Below are 13300 nucleotides of genomic sequence, written 5' to 3'. Positions count from 1 at the left end.
ATGATTCGTGAGTTCGAGCCTCACGTTGGGTTCTGTGCTGACAGTGTGGAGCATGCTTGGGATTCTCTCCCTCTCTCTTTGCCCCTTCCTGGCTCACATGCACACTTCTCTCTTTCAAAAATAAATAAACACTAAAAAATAATAAAAAACAGAATTATGCTTTTTATTTACATTTATTTGCTTTTTGATGGGTTTGGTAGTTGTTGCTCGTGGCTACTTTAACTTCTCTCCTTACCCTTTGTGGTCCTTAAAAAGAATAGAGTGGATGAAAACATCCCCAAAGACAATGTTAGAAGCCAAGAACTGACACAGTAGGCCTTCTGCTTTCTTGGTCCAAAATATTCTTGTGCTGAAAATTTCATTGGTACCATTTAGTCATAGGAGATGAAATGAGCAATAATTTGTGTTGCTTACTCTTCAAAGATGAAAGATAGCAATTTTTTAGATTTTTGGCTTCTTTAAATAATGACTTAATGTATAAAAGGCATGTTTCAAAAATTTAAATGTTAATCAAATATAATAATATATATATTATGATTCTAGTTATATAAATATGGATAATCTTGAATTCTATTAAAAAATCTATTAGATGGAGGGGCACCTGGGTGACTCAGTCGGTTAAGCATCCGACTTCGGCTCAGGTCATGATCTCACTGTTCCCGAGTTTGAGCCCCACGTTGGGCTTTGTGCTGACAGCTCAGAGCCTGGAGCCTATTTCAGATTCTGTGTCTCCCTCTCTCTCTGCCCTTTCCCCACACTCTCTCTCAAAAATAAATAAACATTAAAAAAAAAAAAAAAAGTAAATCTACCTGATCTACAGATTGGACACAATCCCTTTCACAATCCTAGCTTGCTCTTTTTGCAGAGGTGAACAAGCTGATACTGAAATTCATATGAAATTGCAAAAGACCCAGACTAGCCACAGCAATCCCAACCAAAAAAGAACAAAGTACAAGGATTCATACTTCCTGATTTCAAAGCTTACAATTACAACTGCAGTAATCAAGACAGTGTAGTACTGGCATAATAATAGGCATATAGGGAATGAAATTCAATCAGAGTCCAGAAAGGACCTTTTACATTAATGGTCAGTTGCTTTTCAACAAGGATACCAAGACAATTCAGTGGGGAAAAGAATAGTCTTTTCAGCAAATTCTGCTGGGACAATAGCCAAAGGAATGAAGTTGGACCCTTGCCTCAAGCTCTGTACAAAAGTTAATTCAAGCTAGATCATAGATCTAAATGTAAAAACTAAAACTATAGAACTCTTAGATCAAACTGTAGGTATAAGTCTTGGTGCCCTTGGATTTGGCAATGGTTTTTTAGATACGATATCAAAAGTACAAGTAGCAACAACAAAATGGATAAATTGAACTACATTAAAATTAAAAACTTTTGTACTGCAAAAAATAACCTTAAGAAAATGAAAATACAACTAACAGAGTAGGAGAAAATATTTTCAAATCATATATATGGTAAAGGACTTGTCTCCAGAATATATAAAGAATTCTTATAACTCAATAATAAAAAGACAACCCAACTAAAAAATGGAGGAAGTATCAGAATATAGATTTCTCCAAAGAAGATACATAGAGGGCCAACGGGCACGTGAAAAGATGTCCAATATCATTAGGCATTAGAGAAATAGAAGTCAGAACTACAATGGGATATGACTTAACACCCACAAGGATGGCTAGAATCAAAAGGACAGATAATAACAAGTATTGGGATGATCTGGAGAAATTGGAACCCTTATATGGTGGGAATGCAGCTGCTTTGGCAGTTCCTCAAAGGTTAAACATAGTATCACTATATGACCTAGTAATTCCACTCCTGGACCTAGGTACAAGAGAAATGAAAACATACATCCACACATGAACATAGATAGCAGCATTACCCATTAGCACTAAAAAGTAGAAACAAGCCAAATGAGCAGCAACTGATGAATTCATAAACAAATTGTGGTATATCCATACAATGGAATATGATTTGGCCATAAAAAGGAATGAAATACTGATGTGTGCTACGATATGGATGAGTCTTGAAAACATTATCCTAGCTAAACACCAAGAATAGGCAAATCTGTAGAGACAGAAAGTAGACTTGTGGTTGCCTAGGGCTGATGGAAATGGGGAATAGGTTTATTTAGGGGATGATGAAAATGTTTTAATGGTTATGGTTGCACAATTGTGAATATACTAAACACCATTGAATTGTATACTTTATGTAAAAGATAAACTATGAAGGAGTTTTAATCCTAGTAACCCTTAGGGATTTTTAATCCCTAAGATTGTAATTTAGTTAAAATTATGTTAATGCAATGTTACCTTAGAGATTGATAAAACATAATAAAAGGAGATTAATAGAACTTAAACAAATTTAGTTAAATTTATGTGATCTAAGTTTGTTTATATTAGGCCATATAGTAAGGGCCAATTTAGGGAAGTGCAGGGGCTTTCTGAAAATTGTAGCTATTTAACTACAATATTTATGATATTGATAAACTTCAGACTTAGAAATTTAGAAAAATATAAAGATGTATCTTTTACATCATTGTAAAAAAGTGCCTCCTTTGCCTAAAATAAGAGAACTATTTTTTAATGTCCAAATTTTCTCCCTAATAATAATTGGATTCTTGGCCGAAAACCAAAACCAAACCAAAAAACAAACAAACCCAAAACCTAAAAGCAGATTTATTTTAAACATAACATGATATTTAGTTTTCCTCTACAGCATTCTTCTATGGAATTGTTTTAACCTGTTATCATTTCTTTAAGATAAATTACTGGAAGTACAATTAATTTACATATTTGCTAGCATTTGGTTCATTCATTCATTTCACAAATGCTTTTTGACTGCCTGCTATGGCTCTAGGCTCTGGGTACAACAGGGGATATAGAGAACAAAGCAGACATGCTCATAGCCTTCAAAGAGCTTACAGTATGTAGTTGTTAACAAACATTAAATAAATATATATAGTTAAGATTGTCTTAAATTCTATAAAGAAAAGATCAGTGTGCTAGAGAGAGACTAATGATGCAGGGTTCATAAACAAAGTAAGGAAGTTAGTTTTGTTACTAAGGAAGTAACTCTACACATACCAATCCTAGGTTTTACCATTTTTAAAAAATTTTATCTCCTTGACTGGCAAAATAAAGATTGTTTTAACCTGCATTTCTTTTATAACAGGGAACTTCAGCAACTTCTCATGCTAATGGACTTTTTATTCTTTATACTCTCCTCTTCCTTCTTTAAGTGGCCATTCTATGAGAAGGAAATATGTCTTGAATGTATTGTTTATTGATTGAAGTTTTATGGTGCATTGCTCATTTTAGACCATGATTTTATTATTTTCCTCCAAATAAACTCAAAACTAACTTATTTTTGCTTCTGTGTGAAGTGAATAGATCCTTTTATGCATCATTGACTATAAGTTTCTAAGTATATTTTGTAGTAACAAAACATATCAAATTTGGGATCAATTTTAGACATTTTTTCCAAAGAAGGAAACAGACACATGAAAAGAGGCTCATCATTACTTGTCATCAGAGAAATGCAAATCAAAACTGCAATGAGATATCACCTCACACCTGTCAGAAAGGCTAAAATCAACACAAGAAACAAGTGTTGGTGAGGATGTGGAGAAAGGAAAACCTTCTTGCAGTATTGGTAGGAATGCAACTGGTGCAGCCACTATGGAAAACAGTGTGGAGGTCTTCAAAAAGTTAAAAATGCAGTCCAGCAATTGCACTACTAGGTATTTACTGAAAGAATACAAAAATACTAGTTCAAAGGGATATGTGCACCTCAATGTTTATAGCAGCATTATCTATAATAGCTAAACTATGGAAATAGTCCAACTGTCTATCGATTGATGAATGGATAAAGAAGATGTAGTGTATATATATAGATACACACACACACACACACACACACACACTGGAATATTACTCAACTACGAAAAGGAAAAAAAATCTAGCCATTTGCAATGATGTGGATGGAGCTAACAGTATTATGCTAAGAGAAATAAATCAGAGAATTACAGATGCCATATGATTTTGCTCATATGTGGAATTTAGAAGACAAAACAAACAAGCAAATGGGGAAAAAAACGATAATGGGAAACCAAGAAACAGACTCTTAACTATACAGAACATACTGATAGTTATCAGAGGGGAGGTGGATGGGGAATGGGTGAAATAGGTGATGGGGATTAAGTACACTTGTTATGATGAACATCAGGTATTGATTGTACAGAAGTGTGGAATCACTATATTGTACACCTGAAACTATACTGTATATTAACTAACTGTAATTAATTAATTAATCAAAAGAGTGAGAGGGAGAGCACATGTTTGAGAAGGGAAGGGGCAGAGGGAGAGGGAGAGAGAGAATCCCAAGCAGGCTCCATGCCCAGGCTCCTGCCGCTGGGCTTGATCCCATGACCATGGGATCGTGACCTGAGCTGAAAGCAAGAGTCTGATGCCCAACCAACTGAGCCACCCAGGCGCCCTGTTAACTAGCTGGAATTTAAATAAGAATAAAACAAAATTAAAATTTTAAAAACTAAAAAATTTTGGGATCAGTGTTTAAAAAAAATTCCAAATACATCTTAATATATGAATGAGCTGTATTTTTGTCCAGTTGACAGTAAAGCAATATTCTGTATATTTTACTTACATATTGATTGATTGTATTTTCATATTACATGTATTTTAAAAGAGAGTTATATTCCTCCAGGATAATTTTATTTTACTTCTACTTTGCCGGCATCCTTGTGTCATCTTTTTATGACAACATTGCGTAGTTGTTATGTGTACCTGCTTTGCAATAAGGCAGCCTCTGCTTCAGTGCCATTCTTACCACCTACAAATTGAATATAATCTTAGGCAAATTACTTGTCCTTTATCAGTATCCTCCTTTTCCTCTTTTTGAAAACACTCCTCACATTCAAAGCCCTCCATGTAGTGCGTGGCACATAGGAATCCCTCAGTTAGAGCTATTATGGTCTTTTCAATCACTGTTTTCCAATTTTGCCCTTCAGATTTTGTGCCGCTTTTGTTCCTATGGAGGTTTTACCATTTTGTCTACTTTCCCATTATTCTTGTTGTGTAACTAATTCTCCCCGTACTATTTCAAAAAGAGAAGTGCAGATAGTCTCAAGCACAGCTATGACATCCGTATCTGCCATTGATGTTAAACCGTAAGCCTGCTTTGCAGGGAGCCATGCTCCTTAATAGAGGCACTGGAAAGCAGCATTGTGATTTCTCAAGGTGGAAGAGGTTCTTTCTTTTGTCCACATTTGGAGACATTGCTATGTTTGGACAGCACATTAACTGGTAAAGATACAGATGGATATTATAAAGCATGCCAGTGTAAACGTATAAAAACTCAACTTCTAGCAGAGTAGTCTGGTCTTTGTAAGAATTTGAATTTTGTTCATCTTTCTAGTAACTTCTGAAGAAAGAGGTTTTCATAATGGCTGGGACCATTTGTAGGGATATTGGAGGCTTTACTGTCTTTTACTACCTTGCCTGCAAACGTTTGTATAAAGATCAAATTGATCTGCAATAACAATCCTGATTAGTAGAAGCGTGAAGTCAAATATGAAGTATGTAGATGTTTTAGGGGGACAAAAGTAGAAGGTGGGAAGTGTGTGGGGAGAGAATGGATTTAATAATAGAACAATATGGAGACAAAGGATACATGAAGAAGGGAAGAAAAGCAAGGTCATTCAGCAGCCATGAGCAGGCTTTTTAATATTGCCTGAGTAACAGTGTAAAGGGATAACGAGTACTTCGGGGTTTTTTAGGAATCCGCTAGCAGTAAGGATGTCCTTTTCCAGTCCTTTGACAATCTACATCACCTAATAGTAATCTGGGCATCCTGCTTACTGCTTTGAGAAGGGACAAGCTAAATGATTAAAAATGGAATGTTTAGCAGCCTACCATCTAATGGCAATGTCTTTTTAAAAGCATTTCGGCTTTGGTTGGCTGCAGATTTTAGATCTGCAAGTGAATAGTGGCCCAGAATTGAACATTTTCCAAAACATATATAAAAAAAATTTCATTATGGAGAAATTTAAGTATATACACAAGTAGAATTAATGGCATAATAAATCTCCACATACCTATAACCAGCCTCAGCTACTAACCCACAGTTAAGTCTTGTTTCACTGATATGTCCCCACATTCCTTCCCCTCATCTTCATGGTCCTTCTCTCTAACTTCTCAGACTCGAATTTTTTTAGAAGCACATTCCATACATCATATAATTTTATTTCAATGTGAAGCACTAAAATATAAGTACCTAAACACAATAACAATGTGAGTGTCAGCATCACAGAGCCCAATGTGAGGCTCGAACCCATGAACTATGAGATCATGACCTGAGCTGAAGTCAGACACTTAACTGACTGAGCCACTCAGGTGTCCCTAAGAGATAACATTTTAATTGGATCTTCTAGCTTCTGGTAGTGGCCAGCTTTCTGTGTTTTATGGCCACTTTATTCTCTGCCTCCAGAATTCTCCATATTACCCTCCTCCTCTTCTGTGTTTCAAATCTCTGTCTGAAAACATTTGTGATGGGATGTAGAGTCCATCCAGATAATCTAGGATAATCCCCTGTCAAGATCCTTAATTTCATCACATCTGCAATGACCTTTTTTTCTTATAAGGTAACATTTACAGGTTCCAAAAATTAGGACCTGATCTCTGGATGCCTATATTCAGCCTAATATAATTACTCCTATAGATTTTGGGCATTTTTTTTAAATTTATGATTAGATATTTTCTTCCATTATTTGTTATCAAAATAACATCTTCTTTCTCATCTTAATCTTTTAACTGGTTTATATTTGTATATTGATTATCATATGTTGGTTTTATATCTTGCTGCTTTACTAAATTCTCTTAGTCCTTGTAGGAGCTTTCCAATTGATTCTTTTGTGTCTAGATATCTAATTATATCATCTACACATAAAGATAATTTAACCTTTTTCTTCCCAATTCTCATGCTTCCAATTATTTTCTGTTGTCTAATTACTAATAACCTCCAACATGATGTTAAATAGTAATGGAGATATTAGCATCCTGATCTTTTTTCTGTCTTTAGTAGGAAAGGGTCTAGTGTTTTTTATAGATAGGATCTAAGGCATATTTTTAATGTTTTTTTTAAGGGTTTAAATTTATATTTTAAGCTGAGAAATGTCAGGAGGTATCTTTATAGAACTTTTAAAGTGTTTTCAAGTATCTATTTGGTTCTGTGAGATAAAAGGGTAGATATAGTACCTTAATTTCATAGTTAAGTAAATGTTCAGAGAAATTAAGTAATTACCTAAGGTCATGATGCTAGAAAGTGGTACAAGCATGACCAGAATCAAAAATATTTTTCACTGCAGTAGACTACATATTCATTTTACTTTAATATTTTCCTCCAGGAAGACTATAGATTCAGGACAATGCATTAAATACCTATGAGAATACATAAATGAGTTCTTTTCCCTTTTAAAATGTGAGTTTTACTGGTTTACTATATGAAGTGATTGAGTGTGAGTGCTTGTGTGTTTTTAGAGAGTAAAATATATACAAAGAAGTCTAGAGTCCTCTTTAATGACCAACTCCAGTCCCATTTCCTCTCCTCAGAATCAATGTAGTATAAACCCCGACAGTTATAGTTTTTTTTCTTTTATGTAATGCAAGGGCCAGACTTTTTTTTCTTAAATAGTTTATTGTCAACTTGGTTTCCATATAACACCCAGTGCTCATCCCCTCGAGCGCCCTCCTCTGTGCCCATCAGCCCCCTTCCCCTCTTTCCCACCCCCATCAGCCCTCAGTTTGTTCTCAGCATTAAAGAGTGTCTCATGGTTTGCCTCCCTCCCTCTCCCCAACTATTTTCCCCCTTCCCCTCCCCCATGGTCCTCCGTTAGTTCCTCCTAACCCATCTATACGTGCAAACATATGGTATCTGTCCTTCTCTGCCTGACTTACTTCGCTCAGCATAACACCCTCAGGTTCCATCCATGTTGCTGCAAATGGCCAGATTTCATTCTTTCTCATTGCCATGTAGTATTCCATTGTATAGATAAACCACATCTTGATCTATTTGTCAGTTGATGAACACTTAGGCTCTTTCCATGTTTTGACTATTGTTGAGAGTGCTGCTATGAACATTGGGGTACATGTGCTCCTATGCATCAGCACTCCTGTATCTCTTGGGTAAATTCCTAGCAGTGCTATTGCTGGGTCATAGGGAAGTTCTATTGTTAATTTTTTGAGGAACTCCACACTGTTTTCCAGAGGGGCTGCAACCAGTTTACATTCCCACCAACAGTGTTGGAGGGGGCCCGTTTCTCTCTAGATGCCAGCATCTAGTCTCCTGATTTGTTCATTTTAGTCACTCTGACAGGCGTGAGGTGGTATCTCAGTGTGGTTTTGATTTGTATTTCCCTGATGATGAGGGACGCTCAGCATCGTTTCATTTGTCTGTTGGCTTTGGAGAAGTGCCTGTTCATGTCTTCTGCCCATTTCTTCACTGGATTATTTGTTTTTCAGGTGTGGAGATTGGTGAGTTCCTTGTAGATTTTAGATACTAGCCCTTTATCTGATATGTCATTTGCAACTATCTTTTCCCATTCCGTCAGTTGCCTATTGGTTTTATTGATTGTTTCCTTTGCCATGCAGAAGCTTTTTATCTTGGTTAGGTCCCAATAGTTCATTTTTGCTCTTGATTCCCTTGCCTTTGGGAATGTGTCAAGTAAGGAATTGCTGCAGTTGAGGTTATGGAGGTCGTTTCCTGCTTTTTTCTCTAGGGTTTTGATGGTTCAGGTCTTTTATCCATTTTGAGTTTATTTTTGCCAGAGTTAAGCTTTGATTGTAGAAGCATCTATTTCAAAGAGCCATCCACTTCAAAGACTGCTGTCTTGAATAAACACATTGCCAGCCACATGCCTTAGAGATTGAGCCAGGCCACCTTCCCTGACTAAGGTTCGCTTGTTTTAGAGATCTTAATTGATTTTGATAACTGATCTTTTGGGCTACTTGTTTTTTCCTCTTTCTGTGCCCCAAATTCATCATCTTATGTTTTGAATTCCATAAGAGTGAACCCTAGGGCCTCCACATTTGACCCCAATAAAAGGAGAACCCCTGGCCCATTCGCACTCTCCACCCTTACCACCTCTCTCTGGCGCTTTCTAGGGTGCTCTCTTTCTCCCTCCATCTCTCTTTCACTCTCTCCCTACTCTGCTCCATCCACCTCCCCCAGTGTGGCCCCAGGTGTGCTATGTAATTTCAACTTCATGTAAGTAATAAACCTTTTTCCCCCCAAATTTCCTGATGGTTGTTGCTGAAGGGTGTCTTGCAATTATAATAAGAGCCACAAGGGTCAGTCCAGTGGTTACATTGGTTTGGAAAGGGGACTTGTCTGTGGGAACAGCTCCCCCCACATCACCATGGCCAGGCCCAGGTGAGTGCCACCAGACATTTCTAGCTGGTAGCTTTATTATAGGTAGGCTGAGGCTGGCACAAAATAGGTAATAGCCCATAAGAGTTAGGTATGTTAACCTTCTAGTTCATTGTTAAAAATCCACAATTCACAGACAAAATTGTATGATACTGTGTCAGTGACTTTAAGAAAATTATTACAAGGTTTGGGGTGCCTGGATAGCTCCGTTGGTTAAGTGACAGACTCCTGATCTCGGCTCAGGTCTTGATCTCAGGGTTGTGAGTTCAACCCTGCATTGGGCTCTATGCTGGGTGTGGACCTACTTAAAAAAAAAAATTATTACAAGGTCATTATCAAAATCTACTTCCTTTTTTTCCTCACCCATCATCATCATATGGATCTTGAAGTATGCAAGACTTTCCTAAGCATAAGATAAAATACAGAATCTACTTATAGAGTCTAGATCTCCAGACAAGTCTGGTATGTTTTCACAATCTCTTTGCCTCCCTAAACTGTTCTCATTAAGAAATTTTTTAAATTGAGAAAAAAGCTTTCAATTTTGATTAAATATCCATCTGGTCTCTCTAAGTTTCAACAGAAGAGTTAAGGAAGAGAGGAAAAAACATGTAAATATGAAGCATTTGTTTTGACGGCTTTGTGCCTGCCAAAGTGCTGAATAGAAGTGCCTTCTGAACAGAAAGTTTGTTATTTCATTCCTGCAGAGGGAGGGTTTAGGTATAAGTTATGCATGAGAGTTTGGTAAAAAGTGACTGACTTTCTTCATTTAAGTCAGTTTATATCCATGATAGTGGCAAAATGATTTCAAAATGACATATATAAAATCCCAGCACTTAAAATTAAAAACTGCCTTAGGAAAAGGGGAGTTGAGCAGAATTTCAGAATATCTTATTCAATAATCTTTTTTGTTTTCCACTTTGGAAATGAGAAACTTCATCAACCACTCAGATGCTGCAAAATACCAGTATAAATAGAACTGCCATTTTGGACCTAGAGTGTATTATGCTAAGTGAAATAAGTCAGTCAGAGATAGACAGATACCGTAATTTCACTCATGTGGAATTTAAGAAACAAAACAGATGAACATAGGGGAAGGGAAGGAAAAATAAGATAAAACAGAGAGGGAGGCAAACCATAAGAGACTCTTAAATACAGGGAATAAACAGGGTTGCTGGAGGAGAGGTGGGTGGGGGGTGGGCTAAATTGGTGATGGGCATTAGGGAGAGCACTTGTTGAGATGAGCACTGGACATTATACGTAAGTGATGAATCACTGGGTTCTACTCCTGAAACCAATTCTACACCGTATATTAACTAACTTGAATTAAAGAAAAAAAAAAAAAAAGAACTGCCATTTTGTGTTAAGAGTGAAACATTGATGGTTTAGACCAGGAATTGGCAAACTTTCTGTAAAGGGCCAGATAGTCAGTATTTTCAGCTTTGTGCACCACATGGTATCTATTGCAACTACTCAGTTCTATTGTCGCAAACCAAAGCAGCCATAGATAATACATAAACAAATGGGCAAACTGGCTGGATTCCAGGAAAGCTTTATTTACAGAAACAGCTGCCTATGACACACAGGCTGCAGTTACATCTTTGCTGGGTTGAGAGCAGTGGGATCCTGGTAAATGTTCAACAACTGGTTTCTTGGAGAGACTAGTAAACCTAGATTTACAGCATTTGCCCATTTATGTGATGTAAAGACTCCAACCATAGTTGATTTCAAGCTATATGATGTTACTGAACAGGGACATAGAAAGACATACAGAGGGATACACCACTATAAGCATTTCTACCATACAACTACACTAGATGTAAATAACCTCAGGACCATGGATTATAGTAAAATGACATAAAAATACGAAGTGATGAATTTTGAATATTTCTTACCTTTATTTCTGATACAATTTATTTCATTGCAAATGAAAATAATTTTTAAGAACGTCTATGTTTAACACTCGGCTTACAAAATTCCTAAACATTTAATAATTGGTTCTAGTGAGCCAGTTTGAGCCAATCCAGCACACCACTGTGTTGGAGATTATAATCAAGAATTTTGTTTTAATAAGCTGCCTTAAGAATCTTAAGGATCTTAAGAAACTTAAGAATCTTAAGTTATATGGGAGAGTAGAAGCAAAAATATACAGAGGATTGTGTTAATATGCCACTTTTACATTAACCTTGTTCATATGTTTTGGTAAGAATCTGAAAAAATAATTTTGTTTATATAAGTGAGAGTTGACTGAGTCAAAGATGCTTTCTTTCCTGGTTCTTTATCTCAACTTTTAAGTGATAACATATGAAGTAAATTCAGGCCAGTAGCTTCTGTCAGTATGTCAATATATAATATTAAGTGTTCCTGACTGTTTGATTTTTTTCCCCTTAAGGTATAACTGTGACGCCTGATGAAGAACAAAACTTAAATCATTATGTAGAAGTTTTACAAAACCTAATACTAAGTGTTCCTACTAGGGACCCAGGTCATGAGAAAAAATCAAAGTCTCCAAATAATGCTCATTCTGCAGAACCAAAGGTATCAAGACTTAAGGAGATAATTACACATGAAGACACTTCAGCTGAAAATAATGTTTTAGTCAATCCTGTCAGTGAAGAGACCATAGCTTCCCCTACTGGAGGCTTCACACTGGAAGTAAGGCATAAAAAATCTACTCAAAGTACAGCGTTCTGGTCGATTAAACCAAATAATGTTTCTGTTGTTTTACATGCCGACGAACCTTATATTATAAAAGACCCAGAGCCGGAGCCAGATTCAGAAGTAAAACCTACTGAGGCACTAAAGGAATTGCCAAATGTTACGAAACCATCCCCAAGCCCAAACGTCACGTGTCTCAGTGTGAGCACTGACACAGAACTAGAAGATGTCCCTCAGCTCTCAGGCGAGTATGCGGTGGGAAACCCTGAAGCAATAACATCTGGAAGACACCCGCAGATTTTGAGTAATGATGACATTTTGAAAGAAATTTCAGATATCCGCTCACTGGTGCGACAGGCACCTCTTGCTGAGAGCCTCAGACCAGAATATAGGGAGGACATTCAAGCCTCTAGGGAGCACCTAAAGAGAAGCCTTGCTTTAGCAGAAGCAGCAGAACATAAATTACAAAAAATGTATAGTTCCCAGTTCTTACCACTCAGACAAAGCAGTAGTGGAATTGATGACATTGAAACTGTCATTAACATGCTGTACAATTCTAGGTCTAAATTATCTGAATATTTGGATATTAAATATGTTCCACCACAGATGAGAGAAAAAGCTACTACAGTCTTCAATACGTTGAAAAAAATATTATGTGTCAGTCGACTAGAAACTCAAAACCTTGTTAGGAAGTTATTAAACAATAATATAAAAATGTTGCACCTACTTGATATTCCATAACAAAGCTTGATTGAAACAAACTATGCATTCACTTTACAGGAAAAAAAAGCACATTAGTGATTCACAAGTTGTATAAAAATATTTTCTACTGTAGTTCAATGTTCCAACATCTCTACATGTCGTATGTTCTAAAAAATGCTCATATGCACTAAAGCCTAATAATTTAAAATAAAATTTTCATTCAGGATATTTGTAGTTTTTTTCTCATTAATCAGCTTTTAAAATTATGAAGATCTAATCTTTAAAATGTTTATGTTTTGATTTTACTTGAATAGGTTAGTTAAATTCACTCATTTAATATAATGAGTCAAGAGACTGTGCAATCTATATGTAGCCTGTTTTAAATAATTGAATATAAATGTAAAATTTTAGTATATATGGTCTTTATTACTCTTTCAGAGGATCTGAGTTTTCTGTCTGAAGAGCAAAGTTGGAATTTGAGTCA

The 13300-nt window shown here is 36.2% G+C and overlaps 1 protein-coding gene across 1 annotated transcript in view; it reads left to right on the top strand.

The window, feature by feature from the left end:
- The window catches only part of SPESP1 (sperm equatorial segment protein 1), a 35768-nt gene extending 22733 nt beyond the window's left edge, over positions 1 to 13035 (top strand). The window contains exon 2 of the mRNA XM_039220261.1: positions 11849 to 13035. Within this exon, the coding sequence (XP_039076192.1) occupies positions 11849 to 12855 (1007 nt within the window). The 3' untranslated portion in view covers positions 12856 to 13035. The remainder of the gene's footprint in view (positions 1 to 11848) is intronic.
- The last annotated feature ends 265 nt before the right edge of the window (positions 13036 to 13300 follow it).

Source organism: Hyaena hyaena, unplaced genomic scaffold, assembly GCF_003009895.1.
Source record: "Hyaena hyaena isolate Hyena2069 unplaced genomic scaffold, ASM300989v1 scaffold_15, whole genome shotgun sequence".
In the NCBI taxonomy this organism is placed as follows: Eukaryota; Metazoa; Chordata; class Mammalia; order Carnivora; family Hyaenidae; genus Hyaena; species Hyaena hyaena.
This window is presented reverse-complemented; position numbering and strand designations above follow the sequence as displayed.